This window comes from Saccostrea cucullata, unplaced genomic scaffold (genome assembly GCF_032062105.1).
Source record: "Saccostrea cucullata isolate Sc308-1 unplaced genomic scaffold, CSIRO_AGI_Scuc_v1 ctg1756, whole genome shotgun sequence".
NCBI lineage: Eukaryota > Metazoa > Mollusca > Bivalvia > Ostreida > Ostreidae > Saccostrea > Saccostrea cuccullata.
Window position 1 is genome coordinate 3249 of NW_026937535.1, and position 23314 is coordinate 26562.

The 23314-nt window shown below is 34.8% G+C and overlaps 3 protein-coding genes across 3 annotated transcripts; 1 reads left to right on the top strand and 2 right to left on the bottom strand.

The window, feature by feature from the left end:
* Positions 1-9092: 9092 nt before the first annotated feature.
* On the bottom strand, positions 9093-13146 carry LOC134248342 (RING finger protein 37-like). The gene is made up of 2 exons (XM_062730749.1): positions 13065-13146; positions 9093-10975 (listed from the first exon to the last, which is right to left on the bottom strand). The coding sequence occupies exon 2, from the start codon at positions 10926-10928 to the stop codon at positions 9204-9206; it is 1725 nt and encodes a 574-aa protein (XP_062586733.1). The 5' UTR covers positions 10929-10975; positions 13065-13146; the 3' UTR covers positions 9093-9203.
* Positions 13147-13402: 256 nt separating this feature from the next.
* On the top strand, positions 13403-16718 carry LOC134248341 (serine protease HTRA2, mitochondrial-like). Its single transcript, XM_062730748.1, has 7 exons — positions 13403-13896; positions 14143-14323; positions 14587-14775; positions 15249-15281; positions 15382-15484; positions 15899-16070; positions 16418-16718. Exons 1-7 carry the CDS (start codon positions 13478-13480, stop codon positions 16581-16583), a joined length of 1263 nt encoding a protein of 420 aa, XP_062586732.1. The 5' UTR covers positions 13403-13477; the 3' UTR covers positions 16584-16718.
* A 426-nt stretch (positions 16719-17144) lies between these two features.
* Positions 17145-21595, bottom strand: LOC134248345 (stAR-related lipid transfer protein 7, mitochondrial-like). Its single transcript, XM_062730751.1, has 7 exons — positions 21031-21595; positions 19640-19713; positions 19287-19397; positions 18932-18976; positions 18682-18819; positions 18281-18365; positions 17145-17899 (listed from the first exon to the last, which is right to left on the bottom strand). The coding sequence occupies exons 1-7, from the start codon at positions 21479-21481 to the stop codon at positions 17760-17762; spliced, it is 1044 nt and encodes a 347-aa protein (XP_062586735.1). The 5' UTR covers positions 21482-21595; the 3' UTR covers positions 17145-17759.
* Positions 21596-23314: the final 1719 nt, after the last annotated feature.

The following is a 23314-nucleotide window of genomic DNA, read 5'->3' on the forward strand; positions in this document are numbered from 1 at the left end:
TTTCATATTTCACTGCAGGTGTATTTCTTGTGACAAGATCTTTCTTAATGCACCACCGAATTTGACCTCTTGACCTAGACCGTGGAATTTGAACCACTTTTATAAAAAAAAAATTAAAAACTTTAACATACAAAATTATGACGGGCAGGGGTATTCCACAATGGTGAATTTCGTGACCAACCACGGTCAGCAGTTTTCGGTGTTGGTGCATTGTTGGTGGTATTGATTATACAGTGAAGTTCTTTGAAAATCTGGGATCAAAGTTTCACATGGGAATATATGGAACAATTAATAATTTTTTTTTAAAAGACCATAAAGTTCAGAGGAATTCAAAGGGGTAGAGTGGCCACATGAACGAGAAACGAATCATTACCCTTCAGGCTAGGATAGGACCACAGACTTTCTTTTGACAACATTTACAAATGTATCCAAACCTTCTGTATAATAACCTTGGCACCAGGATAAGTGATTTTAATATGCAACAATGAAAGAGTTAAAGGGGGTGTTGGGCCTCAATTGATATCAGGTTTAAATAGGGACTTATGGATTATAGGATTTTATCAAATATTTTTAGAAATGAGCAAGTTTACATTTCTATTTAAGGAAAAATATTCCAAATACTTTTGACTTTTTAAAAAAGGTAGAAGCATTGGGTAACAGGAGGACTAAAATGAGGACCCCGAGGTATATTTTAAAACTAAATGAATTTTACTTTTTAAAAAACTAAACAGCGGGACCATGTAATTTATAATGACCCTAGAATGTTTTAGTTCAAGCTAGGTTATATCACGACCAAAATGATTCAAATTACACTTTTCATGTGAATGAAGGAACTACTCAAATAAGCTCAATATGAGCGTTTGGAGCATGAGCCTATTACTTGTGAATTATCAAACCAACAATAATATTTGTTAGAACATAAAATTTATATCGTTTCTATTACATTTGCTATAATTTTCAAAATAAATGCCACAAAATAGAATTAAATGTTAACTGTATTTTCAGAATCTATAGAAACGAAGAAACTTATTTACAGAAAAATATAATGGTTTTCACAAAACAATAGAGATATAGGATTTTCCAACTGCGGAATTAATAGGTAGATGACACTTCAAAGCATAAAACAGAATAAAAAGGGTTAATTTGGAAGCATATATATTCCAACCATCAACAATTCAAACGCACTTGATCAGGGCATATAGAACGTAAACTGATGTGCAATAATTAAATAATAAATAGCTGTTCATCACGAAAACGTTTAAAATTACACTTCATAATCGTTCTGGCTTAATAAAAACAATCATAACGTAAAAAATAAGCATCATATAGACGATGTGGCTGAAAAAAGAAATATCCAATTTTGACCTTTTTTGTGAATCCCATGTAAATACCCATTGATATACTAAGTATTCTATGCATGGGAGGACTCTACTAGATTCATTTGTGCTAATTGCGCTAAAAAGAGATCATTATTAAAACTAGAAAACAAAGGAGGAGATCAAAGATGGTCTACATGTAATAAGATAAGGCTGAGACAATGTCCAAAACAATCACAGAATATAAGACTGTGACTTCGATTTAAAAATCTACAGAAGCTTAAAAATGAGATTTTGAAGAAAAAAAAAGACTGATGGATATCGTGTCGTGAACAAGAGACACTTAAGCCACAACGATCACCTGTACCAGATCATTTATTTTTATAAAAGAAAGCAAAACGTGTATATACGCGTATTCCTTTTTAGCTCACCTCAACGAGGTGGGGGGGTTATGTGATACCTTCGGCGTCGGCGTCCCAGGTTAAGGTTAAGTTTTCTGGGGCAGTTTTCTTTTTAAGTACTTATATGCCGTATATTGATTAAACATACATGGAAGATGCTTCTAGTGTTTTTCATATTATCAGTCAAGTTTCAGATATTGCAATTTATGCAAAGGAATGACCAGGTTAATGTTTTTGGAGCAGGTTAACATTTTGGTGCAGTTTCTGGTGTAGGTTTCATTTCACAGTAACTATGAGCCCTATATTGACAAAACTTGCATGGATGATACATCTATAGATATATATTAAGGATGCATACAATGTACAATCAGGGTTGCTTTGGCTGCTGAATCTGACGAACATTTTCAGGATGAGTGAACAGGTTAAAGTTTTTGGTGCAGATTTCATTTTCAAGTAACTATGAGACCTATGTTGAGCAAACTTGCATGGATGATACATCTAAAAATGCATACTACCAGGCTTGCTTCGGATGCTGAATCTGACCTACATTTTCTGGATGAGTGTAAAGTTTAGTTTCTTATGCAGGTTTCATTTTCAAGTAACTATGAGCCCTATGTTCAGCAAACTTGCATAGATGATACATCTATGGATGCACACTAATGGACTTGCTTCGAATGCTGAATTCGACATACATTCCCCAGATAATGGACCAGGTAAAAGTTATGGGTGCAGGTCTATCACCAAGAAACTATAAGGCCTATATTAACCAAACTTGCACAAATGATGCATCAAGGGATGAAAACTCTCAAACTTGCTTCAGATGCTGGATTTGAATTACATTTTCTTGATGGGCAACTAGTTTGAAGTTTTTGGACAAGTCTATTTCCGAGTAACTGCAAGCCCTATCAGATCAAAATTGCATATATTTTGCATTTTGGGATGTAAACTTTTAGAATGTTGGTTACTAGTAATTGTGTGACTTTGTCTTACAAAAAGACAACATTCGTGGAAGTGAGCTCTGTAATCTCTTATTACCTATGTTTCATATTTTGATTGTATTTTGTAGCCCACTCTGAGGAAAAAATGTGACAAAGATGAATTGTCTACACTTACAGTGGATGTTTCTACATTCATATATAACCCTAGTGGTCCGCCATTATCCGAGGGGTCGACTATATAACTTAGAATTTACACTTCCTTAGTTATCTGTGAGGTACGATCAGTCGTGTCCACATAAATTTCAAATTTTTTCGCCCAATGGTTCTGGAAAAGAATTTTAAAAAGATTTTCTTGATTTTTTTCTATATATTTACATCTAAAACATTTGACCCCTAATTGTAGCCCCATCCTAACGATTTGAACACTTAAGACATTTCATTTCAGAAGCCACAGGATGCTTCCATGTGTAAATTTCCTCTTTCCTTGCCTGTTGGTTGTTTTTAAATTTTTTGAATGAGCAAAACCTATTTTTGCCTTTTCTTAATTATGTTCATTAGAAAAAGGTGGGTGTCACTGATATACCCAACAAACTAGACAGTAATTCCTTAAATATAGCAAAAGTCTTAATTTCCTTTGGAAAAAAAAAGATTTAGATAATATTGGTATAAACCAAACACGATAACTTCAAGTTGGACAAGTGACAATTAAGACTGGAGATCTAAAGAACATTCATCCGCGGGTCATCTGTATAGTTTTTAGACAATGCATCTGCTGAATGACTTGACAGATCATCCTAAATACGGAGCCTTTGGCTGCGTAGTTTTAACTTAATATCAATTGCAATTTCAATGGAGCAATATTTGAAAATTGTAGGTTTTGTCTTGTTTAAAAAAAATAGTACATTGTTTATGTAATTGTGAAATTTTTGTCTTTTTCTTTGGCTGTTTTCTTTTTCTAACTTTGTATAATTCATTTTGTTCTGTGAAATTATCTTATATTATTACTAGCAAATAAAGAATGAATAAATAATTGACTGTAACTCAATCTTTGCTTATTACCCACATGACGCAGTGGTTACAGAGTGTTTGCTTTGGTGTCCTATTGCGTATCTTCGCTAGCCAAGGGTTTCTGATACGCTTCTCTCCTCATAAACCCTTGGCATACGGTGAAGTCAAAAGACGGGATTGTTTTCCGTCACGTGATCTCGAATCTATCAGATACGCACAGATTACGTCATCGCCAGAAATAAAGACACGTGTTAAAAAAAATTAAATCAAAGTTTTTTCAAGAATAATTAAGAAGCAATAATTGAGTTATGTTTATTCATTATTTATATAACAAATCTGAAGCTTCAATATAGATTCGTAATCACATATTTAGAAGATATTGGATGACACCACGGCTATTCATAGAATTGAATGTTATCTTACGGATCGTTGTTTACTTGCGTTTTTCATTTCCGAGATTAAAGAGTGAAGATGTATCCCGAACGCAAATATCGTCATTTACAAAAAACAATTGCTGATTGGTCGACCTGGGTGTACTGAAATCCAATCAGAACTCTGGAAAAAAGTTCCCATTTCTATGAACACCGTAGGCCAAGGGTTTATGAGGAGAGAAGCGTATCAGAAACCCTTGGCTAGCGAAGATGCCTATTGCGGGACATGGCGACAGACCAGATTGAACCAAGGTTCTGTGTCTTAGTAGTTGTTGACACGAAAAATATCCCTCATTATTTAAAACTTACAAATCATGCAAGATTTTTATTGTATAATACAACACTTAGCTATGGAGCCCAACTCGAACACAAGAACCCATGATCCATGGGCCATGAAATTCGCAATGTTGAAAGAGGCACCTTTGCTCATTTTAACTTTGTACTTGATTTGCTTAATTCACTGGAGAAGAGAAAAAAAGATCTTTTTAAAAAAATGCACTTTTACTATATGATCTATACAGCCCCGCCCTAGCACCAGAACCGGATCTATGAATTCCACAATTTTGTTACCGTAGCTGTATCGACCATAGAACTTACGAATTGATGACTTTAAACGAGACTGCTGATATTCTTGTTTCAGCAACTATAAAACTGTATAAAATTGCAATGCAAATTCAGCTACGAAGTGTCTGAATATACCACATAAAATCGTACAATGATGAAAAGCCAGCCTTTAGGTTGGAAAAGCCAAGATTAAAGTTAAAAAAAATTAAAATTGAAATTACCAACTATGAAGTTGGAATGGAATATCCTAAATTAAATTTGGAATAACCAACTTTAAAGTTGGAAAAGCCAGGATTAAAGTCGGAAAGGCTAATTTCATATTTCACAAGTGTATTTCTTGTGAACCTTTCTTAGGGCACCACCAAATTTGACCTCTTGATCTTGATCGGGGAATTTGAACCACTTTTTATAAAAAAAAAATTACTCATAACTTGCGAACAGTTGGTTCATGGGCTTTCATACTTAATATTAGTATTCATTGTATGAAGATCTTTCATTGGTTAATTGGTATAAATATGTTTCACCTTTCAACCTTGACCTTAGCGTTTGACCCACTTTAAAAAAAAAATCTAACCTAAACCATAATTTTTTTAAGTTAGAACTATGGCTTCCATATTTTCCAGGTATATACCTTGTGACAAGACCTTTCCTTGTATACTAACAATTTTGAACTTTTGATCTTGACATCGGGGTTTGACTTGTATTTGAGTTCAGCCCTCGCTATAAGCTGCCATACGGGGGCATATTAGTGTTTCACAAACACATTTTATTTATTTAAGGACAGATAATACAAATAAAAACGGATGGCTGGATTGGTATATATTTTTGAAACTATTTTGACTCTAATATGTCTAATAAATATTTAAATGCTGAAATATTACGAAATTGTAAATATTTTATGACATTCTGCCATTTGAAACTATTTCCTTAATAATCTATACAATTTTTGTCACTTTTAATCACATTCATTAATATGAAACTGAGATTGAAAACTTAAAATCTATATGCAATTAAACTTATTCATTATACTTTTGTTAAATTGATTTCAGTCGTTAAAATTAAATTTTTTGAATAACATTTTGTTTGTATCATCTTTCTTTAATTGCAGAGTCGGTATGCTATTTACCTACCTACCATTAGGTCTTGTAGGCCGGTAAATACAAATGTGCGAGGCTAAAGAAACCAAAAGCAGTTTTTAAGGTCTCTCGGGTGACCTATTGCTTTCTGTTTTCGTGTTTTCGTCCGTCGTGCGTTAACATTTGAATATTTTCAGCTTCTTTGAAACCGCTAAAACAATTTCAGCCTATTTAAGCATATGGCATCTATGGGTAAAGGGAAACAAAATTTGTGAATGGCATTGTCCCTGACTCCAGGGGCCTGAATGATGGGGCTTAAACCATCAAAATTGTGAAATTCATGGCTGCAGGCTCAGGAGTTCTAGTGCTAGGGCGGAGCTACGACTACGAGGGTTGATCCAAATGTTCGTGGAATTTCTTTATATTTTATTTATTTTTAAGTGATATTGGTTGAAAATTACAAAAGAGAATATAGACACTTGTTGAATAGTTTCAATAAAAAACATTTTAAATATTTACGATTGTTACTCTATGACAGTTGCTATAGAAACGGTTGTTTGGAAATGCCGGGGAGACATTAATGCGTTTTTAATTATTTTAAATCAATTCTTAATTCGTGAAATGAGAATAAAACCGCCCTATGTGGTATATAAAACGAAAATTATGTCATTATTACGATTGCTAGATCTTTTATTAACCTTTGAGTGAGATTTTACTCATTTTACTGGATATTAAGTTTATTGGTTGATGATTTATTGTTCATCTTTAAGTTGTTAGACGACCGCAAATTTCGGTCAAGTCATAAGTTTTGTGAAAATCCCGGGATCACTCTATCTTAAACGCGTATATTATACAATTATTGCTGTTTTATGAGGTCAATACAATGATTTAGCCATCTGAGGAGTACAATATTCACCGAGCCCGAAGGGCGAGGTGAATATTGTACTTCGAAGATGGCTAAATCATTGTATTGACCGAAAAAACAGCAATAATTGTTTTATTATATGATTCACTGATAAAATGATACAGCTCATTACTTGTTTGCATTTAATTAAGTCCTAGCCAAATACAAGAGAGAAGCAGAATTAGAATGTAAATAAACCTTACTAGTCGTATCAATTTGAAGGGTTTTTTTTTATCAATTTTAGTTGCTATGAAAAAAAATATAATGTCAGTCTATTTTATAGGATAAATTTTGAAAGGAAAGAGTTATCAGGGAAAACTGACTGCCAAAAAGTAAAAATTGTTGTTCAGTAAAAGTGTTGGAGGGGGTTTCCTGCATCCCCTCTTACCACACTCACCCGAAAATATATTATTTGATTATGTACTGTTCATATGAAAAAAAAGTCATAGTCGTTTAAATAGCTTTCCAAAACAATTTGTATCAATTTGGAATTTCCGATCTATTTTTAGATCAATGTAGAGGAAATAAATCCTTGTATTCACCTGGAACGTCACGTGCAGGTCAATACAACGTAGTATTTTTCTAACATAGTTGGATCTCAGCCAATCAGAGAGATGGAAATTATTCAATCATATAATAATATTGATTATTGACATAGGCTGGGGGAAAATGCATTCAGTTACTGGTTTTCCAGTGGCATAAGAAATTTAAGAAAAATAAAACTTCCATGGACGTGGAATAAAGGCGTGGCCGCTTTTTGAAGGCTCTGTTTTAAGTGCTTATCCCCCTAGACAAATTAAAAGCGTTACTGTAATGGACGTTGTCGGCTGACGTACTGTTCTTGACATTGCTACTGAACTTGGAACATCATTTGGAAAGATGGGAAGTATTTTGAATTATGAGTGAAAAATGAAGATAAGTTGGTGCTAGAGGATTCCTAGACTTTTCTTGAGAATAAAAAAATGGAGAAAAAGGCAGCATTTTGTACAAATACGTATTTGAATTGGACATTAGGGTAAGATGCTTCGATAACGTGACGTGACATATCTAACTTGACGTAACGTCGAAGTCTCCCCCGGGTTTCACAACTATCCATTTTCAGAAAGCTTTTGTGAACTTACTGGTAATTGGAAAGTGGTAAAATTTTCAATATTGTTGCATTATGCCTCTATATTTCAATTATGCCTGACTGTTGTTTTCTTTCGTCAAATAACGATGAAATTTTAAAAAGAAATTCCACGAGCTTCTAGATCACCCCTCGTATATAGATTTATAGTGAAAGTGTATTATTTCATGAAAAACGTCTTTTCTGCTCCTGGGTTTTAAGCAAACTAACTACATAAATAATTATGATCGGCAAGGGTACCTTTCTTAAAATTGTGAATTTCATGGCCCCCCAAGGTCAGCAGTTCTGGTGTTGGGGCAGGGCTCTATTGATTATACATGAAGTGAAGTTCTTTGGAAATCTTCTCAGCTTCTGGGTATTAAGCTGATGAACTACCTACATAGTCCTTCCTCCAGAATTTTGAATTTCAAGGCCCCTGGATCAGAGGTGCCAGGGAGGGGGGGGTATATATACTGAAAATGAATAAATGCTTTGAAATCTGCTCATTGGTATCAATCAAACATATATTATGAAAAAGGGTGCCTTTTCCAAAATTGTGAAATGTGTGGCCTCAGGCTCAGGGGTTATAGGGATTAAGGATGTGCGTTGACCTTGAACTAAGGTCATTTGGTCAAGTTTAAGGTCACTTAAAAAATGTTCAATTCATTACTTGTAATGGAAAACATTGAAAGCTCATAAACAAGCAAGTAGTTCATAGTTCTTTTAACTTTACCCTAGGTCATTCTTACAACTTCTGGGTCATTTGCAAAGAAATGTTACTTTTATTGAGTCCATATCTTTTCAATGGAGACCAATCTAAAATGCATATATTGCATAAAGATTGCCTAAGTCAAGTTGTGTATTGACCTTGACCCCATGTCATTTGAAGAAGTTTAAAATTACTTTAAAAATAAAAAAAAAATTCATCAAGTTAATAATTTTCCAATATAAAGTATAGATTTGATATTTCACATCAAGATTCTTTGTATCATAGGGTGTTTCATGATTGTGAATAAAGGTTTTTTTTTGGCAAGTTCAAGTTTACTTTATGTATTAAAATACATTTTATATCACATTTGACCTGGTCATATCTTGTACAGATCTTAAACACTGAAACCTTATGAAAGCTTTCTTACAAGCAGAGGTTCTGTAAAGACCTTGAAACTATGGTCAAGTACGAGGTCGTCTAAGTGATGCCCATTCATTACTATTTCTGAATCAATGGAATTAGTGCTTCACAAACCAATCTTTCTTTCAAGATAACACTTTTTATGAAATAACTTTAAATCATACTGCATTTATTAATTGCATAAAATCAAAATTAACAATAACATCACAAAGTCAGAAAAATTAATTAGACATAGATTTATTTTGGTACATGCACATGATTTAGGTTCTTTCAAACTAACATCACAGGTATAAAATACAATGTTCTGAAATGAATTTCCATTCTTACAAATTCAATGAACTTTAGATATTTCATTTGATTTCCAAGTTTTCTGGCAATTTTTATCAAATATCACAGAGCAATAGTTTCTCTGCTTAAGTAAACATTTCCTACAGAAGAGGTGACCACAGGGGGCCCTATACAAGGAATCACTAGTCTGACTAGACCCTTCACAGCTACTACATTGGTTTTCTATCAACTTCTGAGACTGGTCAATCACATTAGAGGGTCCAGCATTGTCCTGAGACCTGTTCACTGTCTTTGTAAAGGATGGTAGCTGGCTAAGAATGTCTTTGAAAGCAGAGTTTATGCTCTCTTTTAGCTCCTCCTCATGAGATTTTGTCTTTGCTAACTCTTTGCCAATAATTGAGGCCTTTTCATCTTTTGTCAGGTCTATCACACAGTTTGCTGTATTACATGTACTGACAAGAGATTGTGTGTTAATTGTATTATTTTCAGTGTTCCTAGATCTTTTGCCTTTGATGTCAGAACATAGCTGTGTATTCTTCCTCTTTCTGGAGTCCTCTTTCTGAAGCTTATTTCTATCAGACACATTTTGCTCACAATAAGTATTATTTGCTCTCATTTCAGAGCTTTCTACCAGTGTGCTTGTTTTAGGTTCATTTTCTGCATAAACAGAAGAATTGTCTGTTTTTCTACCAAGTGTTCTAGGTATATGCTGAAGTTTGTCACCATTTTCCAGCATGAATTTGTCAATGCGAAGTTTCAGATGTACATTTGGCAATGGTTTGTTTTTGTTGTCATAGGGAACCCCTGTAAATGGGTCACTGGGTAATCTACCCCATGATGCCTCTACAGAGTTGTGTTTCTCCAAAGTTGATTGGTCAATATTTTTTCCACATGGTAATACGATAGGCACTGACATAATTTCACAGGATATGGCATCAATAAAATCTTCTGGAACCTCCACCCCACCCTCTAAATGTAAAGTGCTTCTTGTCAGTTGAACACTAGTTTGTTTTGAATAACATTTTTCCGTCTGGTTTCCATCTGAATGCAATTCCTCACAAGAAGTCTGACTAGAAACATTACTCTCTTTAAATGATGGCACTAAATTAGACACAGTTCTACTTAGGAATAAGCTATTTAATTTTTCTCTAATTGACCTTGGAACTGACCTGGAAGGTTGACCCCAGACTTCAATACTTTTTATAGCAACAGATCTTCCAGCTGCAGTTCTTGTAACCCTTATATTCAGATCACTCACAAAACTTAATGCTCTAGCATTCCTTCCCCTGAGTTCTACATGGTGTTTATAAGTTGATTTGGGAAAAGATTCAACTTCATCTGAAGACAAAGGCTGAAATTGTCGGTTTTCAAAGCACACAGTGTCAGGGTCTGTAAGCTGCACTCTTCCAATAGGTGAAAACACTGCACTTACAATAAATTCATAAGCATTTTTGTCCTTGAGTGAAACTTCAGAAACATGTTCCCACAGAGGGCCTGTCCTTACTTGATTACTTCTGCTATAAAGTTCTAATCCAGATGACTTTTGGGCACTCACACATGGATTTATAATAATCTTCTGGATCTCAATGTTACAAGGAAATGAGAGAGTGATGGTTACTGGGGGTTTGATGAAATACTCTCCCAGGAATCCCTTCTGTTTGTTATGTAAGTCTTCTGAGATCAGATTCTTTATGTCGTATCCATCTACAGATATTTTATCACAGCTTATTTTTGGATAAAGGTGACTGTCACAAAAATTGAGAAGCATGGCCAGAGAAACTTCCAACCAGTGAGCAGCTCATTCACTTCAGAGATCTGCTGAAAGAAAAAAGCTTTGTAATAAAAAGCAAACATACAATCATTTCAATGACATGGAAATGACACCCATTAATAATTCCAACTGCAAAACTATGAAACTCAAAGAACACAACAATTGGGAACATTCACAAATAAAGGACGCTTTTAAATCTATTTTCTTCAAACAAATGTTTGCATTTAGTAGAATCTTATTCAGTACAGTACTTTTCTTACTAACTCAAAGAGGAGTGGGACTAAAATGGTAGTGAAACTCGGGCCGTGAATTTTGAAACCAAAAACCATGTTTTTGATAATAACGAAATAAATACTTATTCTTTCTTCATGAAATTTACGGACATATTTTATAACCTCAAGATTTGCCTTCACTGTGAGTTTTTACTCAAAATGTTGTGTTTTTCAATGATTATCGCCGATTGTCCTTTTCCAGGTGACTAAAATGGGTAGCAAGCCCGATTTACTCATTTTGGCGATTTAAAATTAATTTTGACAGCATATTTACAATTACTTCGTTGGTTCTTTGAAATTCAACTTAAACTTCTTAAAACATATAACTGTTGTCGTAATATATCCGGATTATTAAAAATATTTGCATTTTTTGAATACCTGTGACTGGCCAAAACCAGACACGTTCACCCAGGATGAACCTTTAATTTCCAAAATACTTATTAGAGGATGTTAGTTATCATTTACATGACATTGCCCAGCACTAAGAATATACAATACTAACTTAAACATAAACATTTTCGTCACCTGAAAATGGACTACGGGCGATAATTATTGAAAAACACAACATTTTGAGTTAAACCTCTAAGTGAAGGCAAACAGTATGATTGTAAACTATGTCTGTAAATTTCATGAAGACAGAACGAGTATTTTTTCTGTAATTGTCAAAAACACAGTTTCAGTTTCGAAATTCCCGGCCTGGCCTGGGATTCGCTACCCATTTTAGTAGCACTCCTCAAAGAGCTTGAAACAGGTCCAGGAAAATCACTATATTTATCTATATAACTTAATTTCATAAAGCAGAAACTTATTATAAAATAGCTAAATAAAGCTACATTATATAGGTAAATAAAGCTATATAGGTAAATTAAGCTATATAGCTAAATATAGCGATTTTCCTGGACCTGTGAGAGATCAGTCATATATGTATGACACAGGTAGATCTAGACAGACATCTCGGCCCAATGACACCTCGGCCGGTGACGGTTGACACCTCGGCCCTGACAGATCGGCTAAAAATTATTGACAGGTCGGCCCATATAAAAGACACCTCGGCTCAAGCAAACTTTTGCTGTAGAAAAAAATAATTTACATTATTAAACATGTTAAATACATGTAGTAAATTATTCTTTCTCACGATTAATTCTTTTCTATCTAAAAATCGAATCGGGAAGGAGGGTAAGTCATTTCTTGCATGCATCTCTTTCCTGTGGAAATGCACAATGTAAATTGCTGGGAGCTCGATAATTAAATTTATATGAATTAAAATTTTCTTAATGTACAAAATGGTTTTAACTAATAATTAACTTTCATGAATGTTTTTATAAGATATGTTGTAGATGATTAATATTCAATGGAGCCTGCTCGTAATTTAACCCCTCATCATCACCAGTATGACACGAAGTTCGGCGGAACTTGACCCGTGACACTCCATAGAATGTGCCGCGGCCATTTGTTTCTTTAGCAATTAACTCATTTAGCACCTTAATTACATGTATGTTTGCTCATTCCTCGATTAAATCAAAAGGGTCGGGGATGTTTCTATAATTAAGAAAAAAATAATCGTTTTTTGTTTATTTTTTTTTGATAAATATCTTATTTTCAAAGTCGCAAAGTCTGAAATCGAAAATATGATATACAGTGTATTTTTCAATAAAATTCTGTTTGGGCCGAGGTGTCTTATAGGTTGGCCGACATTTCTTCAATCTTGGGCCGACCTGTTTTCACAGTCTTGGCCGATGTGTCATTGGGCCGAGATGTCAATGGGCCGAGTTGTCGTTGGGCCAAAGTGTCTGACATTCATCACACAACAAAAACGCCAATTCTGTCAGAAATTCTCTCCACAGCAGAACAGTTTGCTTACCCCCAAAAGGGCCTAAAAACCCCTGTTATTTAACACCAACTAAGGATATAAATAACGAATCTCTGCTCCAAAATATCAACAAAGTCATTTACAAAAATTTTTCTTCTTGTCATAATGTCAAATTATAACCGGAAATCCAAAGCGCTGAGTAAAATAAAAATGATTTTCGGTTTTAACAAATTGTCCAAAAAAAAAGAGAAGATAAACCTTATAATTTAGAATAAAATACTGTTATATTCGAAAACATTTTTTAACTCATTTGAGAAATTATGGATAAAGATACTTTTTAGTACGTCTCAATCCACGAATATTCACGATGATTCATTTTCGGCTATTAGCCCAACCTTCCGGAATAAAAGTTGACAGCTGGTCAAACATGATGCAAGGATAGTGTCAGAAAAAAGATCAACAACATGACAAGCTTACAGAAATTACCTTTAATATTTGGGAGATGTGTTTTTCGTGCAAGAAACTCAAGGGAGGTTGAAAGATTTTGCATTAAGTGCAACATGTGCAAGACTAATTTTCATTCTCAGAGATCTGGGATATCAAACAGAGACACATTGTCTGCTAGAAATCTGACATACAAACATGTATCAACTTCATTGCTATCAGCTTGTGCCATTTATTATTTATTCAGAAAATATGACGATAGTGAAGGTGTGACTAATTACTTGGAAAACCTCAAAACTGCTTTTAAGAATGCCTATGTAGTGAGTGCAGCTGGTCCTAGTGGTGGGATGAGGTCCCAGTTTAATTTTATTGCAGACATCGTGGAGAAAGCCCAGCCTGCTGTTGTCTTCATTGAAGTTGTCAAAGGAAGGGGATTTAGGTACGTGTAAATGTAATATGTTTCACTGAATTCATAAAAAGGGGATGAACTAAAATTTTTCACCGTTTCCTATATCTGAACACGAATCATAAAAATATAGATTTATTATTGATAGTTTGATCCTCATATTTCTCTTGTCTCTCCTCTACTTTTTTTATTTTATAGTCAGATTTGTTTTTCTTTGCATACTTTAGCAAGGTTACTGTGCAAGACTTTGAATTAAGAAGTTTTCTTTTCCATTTGAAGGCGGATGAGTTCAAGTGGTTCCGGTTTTATTGTTCGATCTGACGGTTTAATCCTGACCAACGCTCACGTCGTGGCAGGTGCCTCCCATGTCCACGTTTACCTTAATGACAACAAGAAAGTTCAGGGGGTCGTGCAGGCCGTCGATCAAGTCTGTGACCTTGCTACAGTCAAAGTTCAAGCAGTATGTAGGACAAGGTCAAATATATTCTATGATTCATATTTCCAAAAACTAAGAGGAAGATTAATATCATGACTATGGGATGAAAACAAATTTCTGTGTTAAAATTTTAATGATGTACGGGAAAGTATAAATCCTTGAGTATATGCAGTAGGATTTAGAATATTTATCTCAAAGGTAATGTATTTTAATATGGCTTACAAATGTATCATGTACCTGTAATTTGCATTCTTGTTTGATTTTATAGCATGGATTTTATTTTCCAGAGAGACCTGCCGACTCTCCCCCTGGGTAAGAGTGGAGAGGTGAGGCCTGGGGAGTGGGTGGTGGCCCTGGGAAGTCCATTTAACCTTCAGAAGACAGTCACCGCGGGAGTCGTCAGTAATCCGGGGAGGGAGACCATGGGGAATCTGACCAGTAGTCCCCCCATGATACAGCACGATGCAGTTATCAATGTAAGTCAAAGTCCCTCTCCACCATGATACAGCATGATGCTGTCGCATCCATTGATAAAACATTCATGCAAGTTTGGTCTGATTCATTGTTTCAAGCCACAGGTTTTTTTTCTATTTTCAATGTAAGTCAAATTCCCCCATGATACAACATGATACCATCATTAATGTAATTAAATAAGTCGAAAATGGGCACCAAAATATACCTTACTCCTATCAAAAAGTTGGGGAGTTGACCATGTAAAACTGTGATCTTCTTCATCAACTAGTAAGAGTGAACATCCTTCATCCATTTTATAAATCTGTAATGTGAATCAATGTATATATCAATGCCGCTTTTATATTTTAACCCTGTATTTCTTTCATGAAAGTCAATTGAAGTAAACAGATCATCTTATGCAGTTAATGCATGGCTTCACACTCATTGTTTGTCTCATTTCCTGACATTCTAATAATGCCTTAGATTTTATTTCTAGGTTGGTAATTCTGGTGGCCCACTTATAAACTTGGTAGGTATTGGATTTTGCTATATAATCTTTATTTATACAAACCATATAACGTAGTATCTCAGACTGAAGACACTGTGTAAACTGACCTTCTGTTTTTTAGGATGGTGAAGCTGTTGGAATCAACACTATGACCTTGACCTCTGGTATCTCATTTGCTTTACCTGCAGATTTAGCTGTGGATTTCCTAAACAGAGCTAAGAAAAGTAAGAACATAATTTCCAGGGTCAAAGTTGTTTGTTATATTCTATACCACCCATGAATATAGCCAGGTTATATAGTGTTTGTTATTCTTGTCTTTTGTCCTCCTATCTTTTCATTATTTCCCTCTTCCTGTCCTTTGATATATAGGTCCACAACACTTTGTGGTTAGCTTAGTTTCAAACAATATGTTCAAGATATTTCAACTCAAATTCATACATTGCTACATATTAATTATTCATGAAAACTATTCAAATTTTAACTTTGATCTCCTGTGACCTTGACCTCACTATTAATACTTTTTTTTCTTTTGTTTCAGAGTAACTTAAAGTTTTTATCAAAACTCACACATTGAATTTTGTTTACAGTTTAGGGAATGATCTAGATCAATATTTACAATGATCTACATTTGTTTACAGTTGAGGGAAGGTTTCCATCATCTCCCCCTAAGAGAACGTATGTAGGACTCAGTGTCATATCCTTGACCCCTGACCTCCAAATGAACCTTAGAAAGAGAGTGCCAAATTTTCCTACCAGTGTGGAGCAGGGCATTCTGATAGTGTCTGTCATATCAGGCTCACCAGCCCAGAGGTATAAATAGGATCCTCGTGTATTGCCTTTATTTAACTAAAAGTTAACTTTTGCTAAAACAATACATGTACCTGTTATTACAAATGGTTCAGCTAGAACCAGTTTGAACTGAGTTATAGATGTGCCTAGTTCATCTAGCCAATTCATTTATAGATTTGCATTATAATGATTAATATGAATTCAATGGCATCAATTGTTTTCAGTATGCTAAACATAACTCTAGGTATCCAATAACTGTATATAACAGCTGATTTTAGTGAAGATTCCTGTGTAGATGTAAATGCATGAAATCATCAAAGTCCTTCAGAGAAATATTTACATTAACCAGTGATGATATACATTTACAGTGCTGGACTACTTCCAACAGATGTCATAACACACATAAACAGAAAGCCAGTGACCTCGACCTCAGACTATTTCAAGGCCATTGAGACAGGTCAGGAGCTGACATTACAGATAGCTCGGGGCAACGCTTTATTTACCATCACTGTTACCCCAGAGGAAGTGGATTAATATGTGATAACATCTATATCTGTTTATATTTTTAAAAGAGTTTGCTTGCATGATTTTTTTTAAACATGATGGCATTAAATTATCAATATCAAAATGTGTTGCTTTTGCATGAATTAAATATATGTTCTTCTCAAATAGCATCATGATCAGTAAAGCTGATAAAATCTATTCTGATATCAGCAGGAGACAGAAGAGAGAAATGGTTAATGCATATACTTTGTGTAAAACCTGATGTCAGTTCCTGTTTTAGTGTTTATCAGGCATCTGTCTATACCACATCAACATTACAGCAGCCAGGGTACTGCAGAAGTACTTTTTCCATGTGGTATTAATTTACGCTACGTACGGGGTCACAAATTTTCCATGGAAATTTGTCCACGCATTCTTAATATAAATGTAAGGCATATAGTGACAGTCTAGGAAATTTGCGTGATTTTTTATAAGTGGATTAAACTGAAATGGAGATTCTGCAGAATTATGACCCCGTGGAAAAAACTACTTGTACTTAACACTGATGCACATCCTTTTTGTCATATTAATAATTCTACACTGACGTACAAATTTGCACAAACAGTTTTAATAATGCAGAGGTTACATATCACAAATAGGAATAACATACTACATATGACTGATAGATTACCATCAATATTAATTCACACTTTATATCACCCAAAAAGAAATGAAAGAAGATGGAATGGACATGTTAATGATATTCAATACAACCAATGATTTACTATTAAAACCAACCTTTTAACTGTTAATTTCACAAAAAAAATAAAATACAATTTTCAAAATGCATGAATTTTATATCAAAATTTGATGAACACCTCATACATTTGTTAATACACATGTATCTACATTTAGTATCACACATGATACCTACAGTGTAACTGATCAACAATGCCTATAAATTTAACTTATAAGCCTGTCAATAATGAAAATCCTAAAAAGAATGATTCAAATAAATAGCAGTTTAGGCTGAATTAAATGTATGAAATTTTTCATAGAAAAATAAATACAACTGCCCAATTTTTAGAGCCTTTGTGTACAGGATCACATGTTTTTTTGTTAATTCATGTTTAAATCTATGATGTAGCTCTTCTGCAATATCTTCCAATTTGAGGTAATTTAAGTCTGAAACATTGAGTCCTGACTAGACCCAAGGAAGCAGAATGATCACTGATAGTTAGGGATGTAATTCCCCGAGCTCGTGGCAGATACACTGCTATCACTGCTTGGTACATAACTCGGTCGAAATCCTGACATCTTCTGAAGATCCTTGGCTGCTTTGTGCATCTTTGCCACAAAATCTATTCCTGTCGAGATAATAAAATAATCTCTGAATTACAACCATTGATTCTACAGAACTGTTGGGACACCGCTTTTTTTTATGTGTACATATTCAAAATTTAGCGCAATCACTAGGTATGGAGTTCTTGGTGTCATCATGAATCGTATATATATATAAATGATTTAGCGGTATTCATGAATTAGCGCATCATTGTCGCGCCAAAGCCGCAAAAAAATTTAGCCCGCTTTTATAAGTACACATACAGTATGTCATTTTTACTATTCAATACACTTCTAATCTTAACATGTAGCTGTGCTGCTTTTCTGACTGCCTGCTTTGACTTGCACTTAGCATGTATGCCATAAATCAGAGCCGATTCACTACAGAAAGAACCTTAGACACTTACCTATACTGGTGGCAAAGCTGAAGGCAAGACTAGAATACATCAACTGAGGATCATCATGGTATGTCATCACATACTCAAGGCCGTTCTGTAAAGAGAGCAATATGACATTATTTTTTAAAAAATAATCTCTACAGCAACTTGTCCATATGAAAAAACACAATTCTTAAATGTAATAATCCCCATGAATGTGACACTTCCCATATTTTATTAAAGGAGAGAGAACTGTGTCTTTGTGAAATTAACTAGGAACTGCAATTTACTGTAATTCTGCCATTAGCAAAATGTTGCACACTTTCACTTTTGGATTATTCTATCAAGGAGCATAATTGTCTTTGAATTTTCAATAATGTAGACTTAAATCATGAAATCCTAAATAAACTGTGGCCTTTATATAAATATACCTCCTCGAATGTGGTGTTAGGTTTGATGACCATGTAGGAGCTGTAGGGATCAACTCGGACAAAGTCGTTCTTCTTCGGACACTCGGGGTGGTCCACTGCTCGGGCCACAAACGCCATCACATTCCTCTCCTTGTCAATCTGTAGAAACAAAGATGTTATGGGTTACACTGAACATGGTATCATCCTATATGTCATATCTAAAATCATATACCTAAGATCCTTAATCTATGGATTTAGAAGCTAAACTTACTTTAAATCTCCTAATGTAAAGAAATTCCCTGCTATACCATGTTGCCTGCAGAAAAATAAGAAACTGATCAATGAGAGTTCATTCTGGGTTAAAAACAGATGAACAGACAATTTTTACTCTCAGCCTTAATATAAACACTTTTAGCAGGTTTGTCCCCAAGACCAAGAGGCTAGTGATTTTCCCTGCCTATAATGATGTAATCCAATTTTGGTATTCCTTCTAAAATACTTCCTTTGGCAGAGGAACATAGGATCCCCCTCTACTTTTCAAATGCCCCACCCCTCTATTTCAATTCTTATGGACAACCCTGCTTAAAATAATTCAATCAATGACTGTAGCCAGCTGTAGATCTCACCGGATAGTCAGTAATCCACTGGACCACCTCCGACTTTGACACAGGGTCTTGATCAATGACCTCCAGTTTTACAACATAATGATCCCACTTCTTCCTGTAGTCTAGGTCAATCTGTCAAATGAAACAAGATCAAGTCAATAAATTGCAATGAATGTATTTTGAAAATAGCTCACTTTCAATTCAGAGACCTTTAATTTAATGGAAGAAGAATCTACATTGTAGACATTTTCTGAAAGCAACAGATTTCATACGAATACATGAATGGCATTCAATTTATTACAGAAAGAGAGAGAGGGGGGAAGGGGAACAGAGAGAGAGAGAAAATGTTAATCCATTATTAAATACACACTGACCTGTACTTGATAAAATGCTGAGGGAGATACATCATCATACCTTCCATAAACTGTGAATGAAATACACACATAAACTTGGAAAAAGTAAAAAAAAAATTCATAGTAAAGTATCAAACATTGAATTTCAGTATGGTTTAATTCAATAAGAAATTATTCTATGTGGAATGAATCATGTATAGAATTATTGACTTTAATTATTTTTTTTATTATTTTAAAGTCTTTAATTATATCAAACAGATGCATAAATTTATGATGACAGTTTTATGATCACATTTTGTGGTGCTAAAATTATCGTTTTCATTTGAAATCAGTATAAATTTCGTGCAATCATGGTATGGCTGATGGAAGTTACAATGTTCCTCAAAATGTTGCTGTGCAGTTTGTTTTAAACTTTTCAACAAGAAAGGGTTTTTCAGTTGTCAGAGAGTAAATTGAAAGGTTTCCAACCAGCCATGGCGGTGACGTTGACGCGTAACAGCGTCACATCAAGACAGGGCTTTTCATCATGTCACCTCGGTTGTTGTCAAGGTATTATCACTGAAACCGATATTTATACAGCAAACGATCATTCCAATATTTTCACCCTAAAATTGTGCTCTAATTTGGTGTGGCAACTTTTACGTCAATTTTACTCTCACGCGAGCACGTACACGTCGTGTGCGTAATGTTTTTAGCATTTTCAGTGATGGTTCATTTACTGAAATAAGAAAATTGTGGCACTCAGTCTTTGAATAATACAGCTTCTATCAACCATTAAGACTATTGTCGGAAGAGTTGAATAATAATCAAATGAGAAAGATAAATGTGGGAACTCAATGCACAGGAAAATCAAGGCTGTTACCAATGTGCAAGGGAGATTATGAGAATTTGGTATCGACATATCAATTTCAATAACTCAGGAATTATCAGTCAAAGTCACACAAGATTTTGGTAACTTGTAGATTAAAGATGAATTAAAATGTTTGATAACAATACTGGAAATCATCGAAATAATATTTTTAATTTAGTTTAAAAGGCTCTTTGTATATTTAACAGCTAAAATGACACATTGCAATATGATTATATTGTTAGATTAATATACACAGAACATGTAGAATGTCCAGGATAAATTTTGTAAGCAATTAAATTATTAACTGATTGATATAGGTTGGTGAAGTAAAGAAATCAATATGATGTTACTGTCCAACTATATTAGAGTAACTGTTTTATATGGTTTAATTTTTATATTTTCTTTTAATTATCTGGCAATGCCGCAAATTAGCTTTTCCAGTCTATATAAATCTGCCTTAGGTCTACAAAGAATTTGTAGGCTAATTATCATAAAACATTTAAGGATCTAAAATAATTAATAATGTGCAGAACACATGAACTTATACAATGCACATGCACACAAGGTAGAAAAGCAATGTACATCAAGCTTTCTGTCATATGCATTAGCATCAATAACCTTGAAATGTCTTGATCTGTGATGTTTTCTTCCTTCCATGAGAACAGGGATGCTGCAAACAGAGCAGAGAGTTGTGGCCCCTTCCTGCTCCAGAAAGCATTCCTTAGACTCTGTAGAAACCTGATTAGAGACTTGTGGCCATGCGTGTTCTCGTATTCGATCGTCCGCCGAATTTTCTGAGCAATCACTCCTTTGTATTGAGTTTTCACTTTCTCAGAAAAAGTTTTAAAATTTTCAGTGATGTAGTCGATGTATGCACGGTAAAGTGGATGCGCTTTCAGCCTCACTGACACACGATTTAAAAGCTCCGATCTCTCCCTCTCAGAATTGTGGTTCACCCTGACGATCCTTTGGGAAAACCTACGGAACGCTAGATAAAGTCCCTCTGGCGCCATGGTTTATAGAATTTGAGGTGTTTCTGCTCTCCTGTTTTGTAATGAACTTGAAGGTTATCAAACAATCAAGTGGACCATGTGTGCCGGAAGTACTACGCGTGGAGTATAATGACCCGAAAACCCTAGGTACCTGTGCATCGTTACAGCCCTATGTCAGAACAAGGTTAGCTTTTTTAAAAAAAGCTGAGAGTCAGCCATTGGAATACAGAAAGTTTCTTTCTTGTTTTGTAATGGTTTATGATTTGGTCTATCCATCATGTTGTGTTCCTTAAATGTAATAAATGCCATTGTAAGTGTAACAGTTAAGGAGAAAATGCATGGCTGGACCGGGAATCGAACCCGGGACCCCTGTATCACTAGTCAGGTGCTCTACCGATTGAGCTATCCAGGCCGATATCCACGGCCCTAACCATTACATTCCTCCCTCCTTAAAGGTCTTTGGCCCTCCAAAGACCCCAACCCAGGCTCATCCCTGGCAGGTCTTTCACCTGTCAATTCCAGGGCATGGCACGGCACCAAATCTAACAGGAAAGGAGAAAATGTATGGCTGGACCGGGAATCGAACCCGGGACCCCTGTATCTCCAGTCAGGTGCTCTACCCACTGAGCTATCCAGGCCGATATCCACGGCCCTAACCATTACATAAGAAAAGTTAAATTCTATAACAATAATATAGATTATGATGAAATATAAATTCAAAATATGTTTATACATGCAGTACGTATACCATAATAGCAAAACAGTTCTCTCAGCTATCTCATTTCCACTGTGGTCAATTTTTCACATGTGGGCGCGGTTCATGTGCACAAGCGGCACTTACACGTCTATTATCATGTAAATTATTAGAATTTAATGTCTTACAATGGTCTTCTGATTTTTTTACAACTTCCATCATTAGAGTGGAAAGAAATTGATCTTTTTTTTTCTTTTTTTTTTTTTTACTATTTTGGGACCTTTGTGGCAAGTGGATTGTTGTGTGAATTCCGATCCGTACATGTCTTATGCAAGGTATTGAATATACATTGTACATCGAGGGAGTCTTGAATCAGGCATCCAGAGGAATACACAATTTTTAAAAATCTTCGGCTTGCAATGGCGATTTCGGGAATAAATGTACTTATCTTCTATTAGAAGCAATGAAATATTTTCATAGTATCATTTAAAAACTGACAAATATCCCATATAGAAGCTGAACAGTCTATGTCATTAATTTCCGTCGAGAACGACGAAGAACAATGCAGGCTATAAATAGATCGAGGTCGTGAGTGTGCGTGAAGAAGCACTCCCTCTGGTTGGAGAAAATTGTGCAAATCTTTTTCCCAGAATTCCGATTAACGCAAGCGCACTTGCAGTTTCATCCTAACGTAACTAGTCAGCCCGGGGGCTGACTAAATACTTAAGGAATGAATTTAATAGCTACCCATTTTATACGGTATAAACTGAGTTGGGACAGTTTACGCTTTAATTATAAACCGCGAAGCGGTTTATAATGTATATGTTTATTCACCAATCAAGGGCCCTCGGGGGGCATGAACAAATTATTGCATTATGAATAAAAAAAGCGTAAACTTTTCCAACCCAGTTTATACCGTATAAAATGGATAGCTATTAATTTCATTGCTTATAATTTTCAGTAATTTGATGTAAGAAAAAAAGACGATTGTTCTAACAAAATGACTTCAGTTAGTACAAAATTTGAATGTAACGTCAGGCGGATTGATACGTTTTTGACGCAAGTCATTGTGACGTAGGCAACCCATTTTATACAATATAAAGTAAATTTTTTATCCAATCAAATACAGCGTTACAACCAGAATTAAATTATATGAAAAT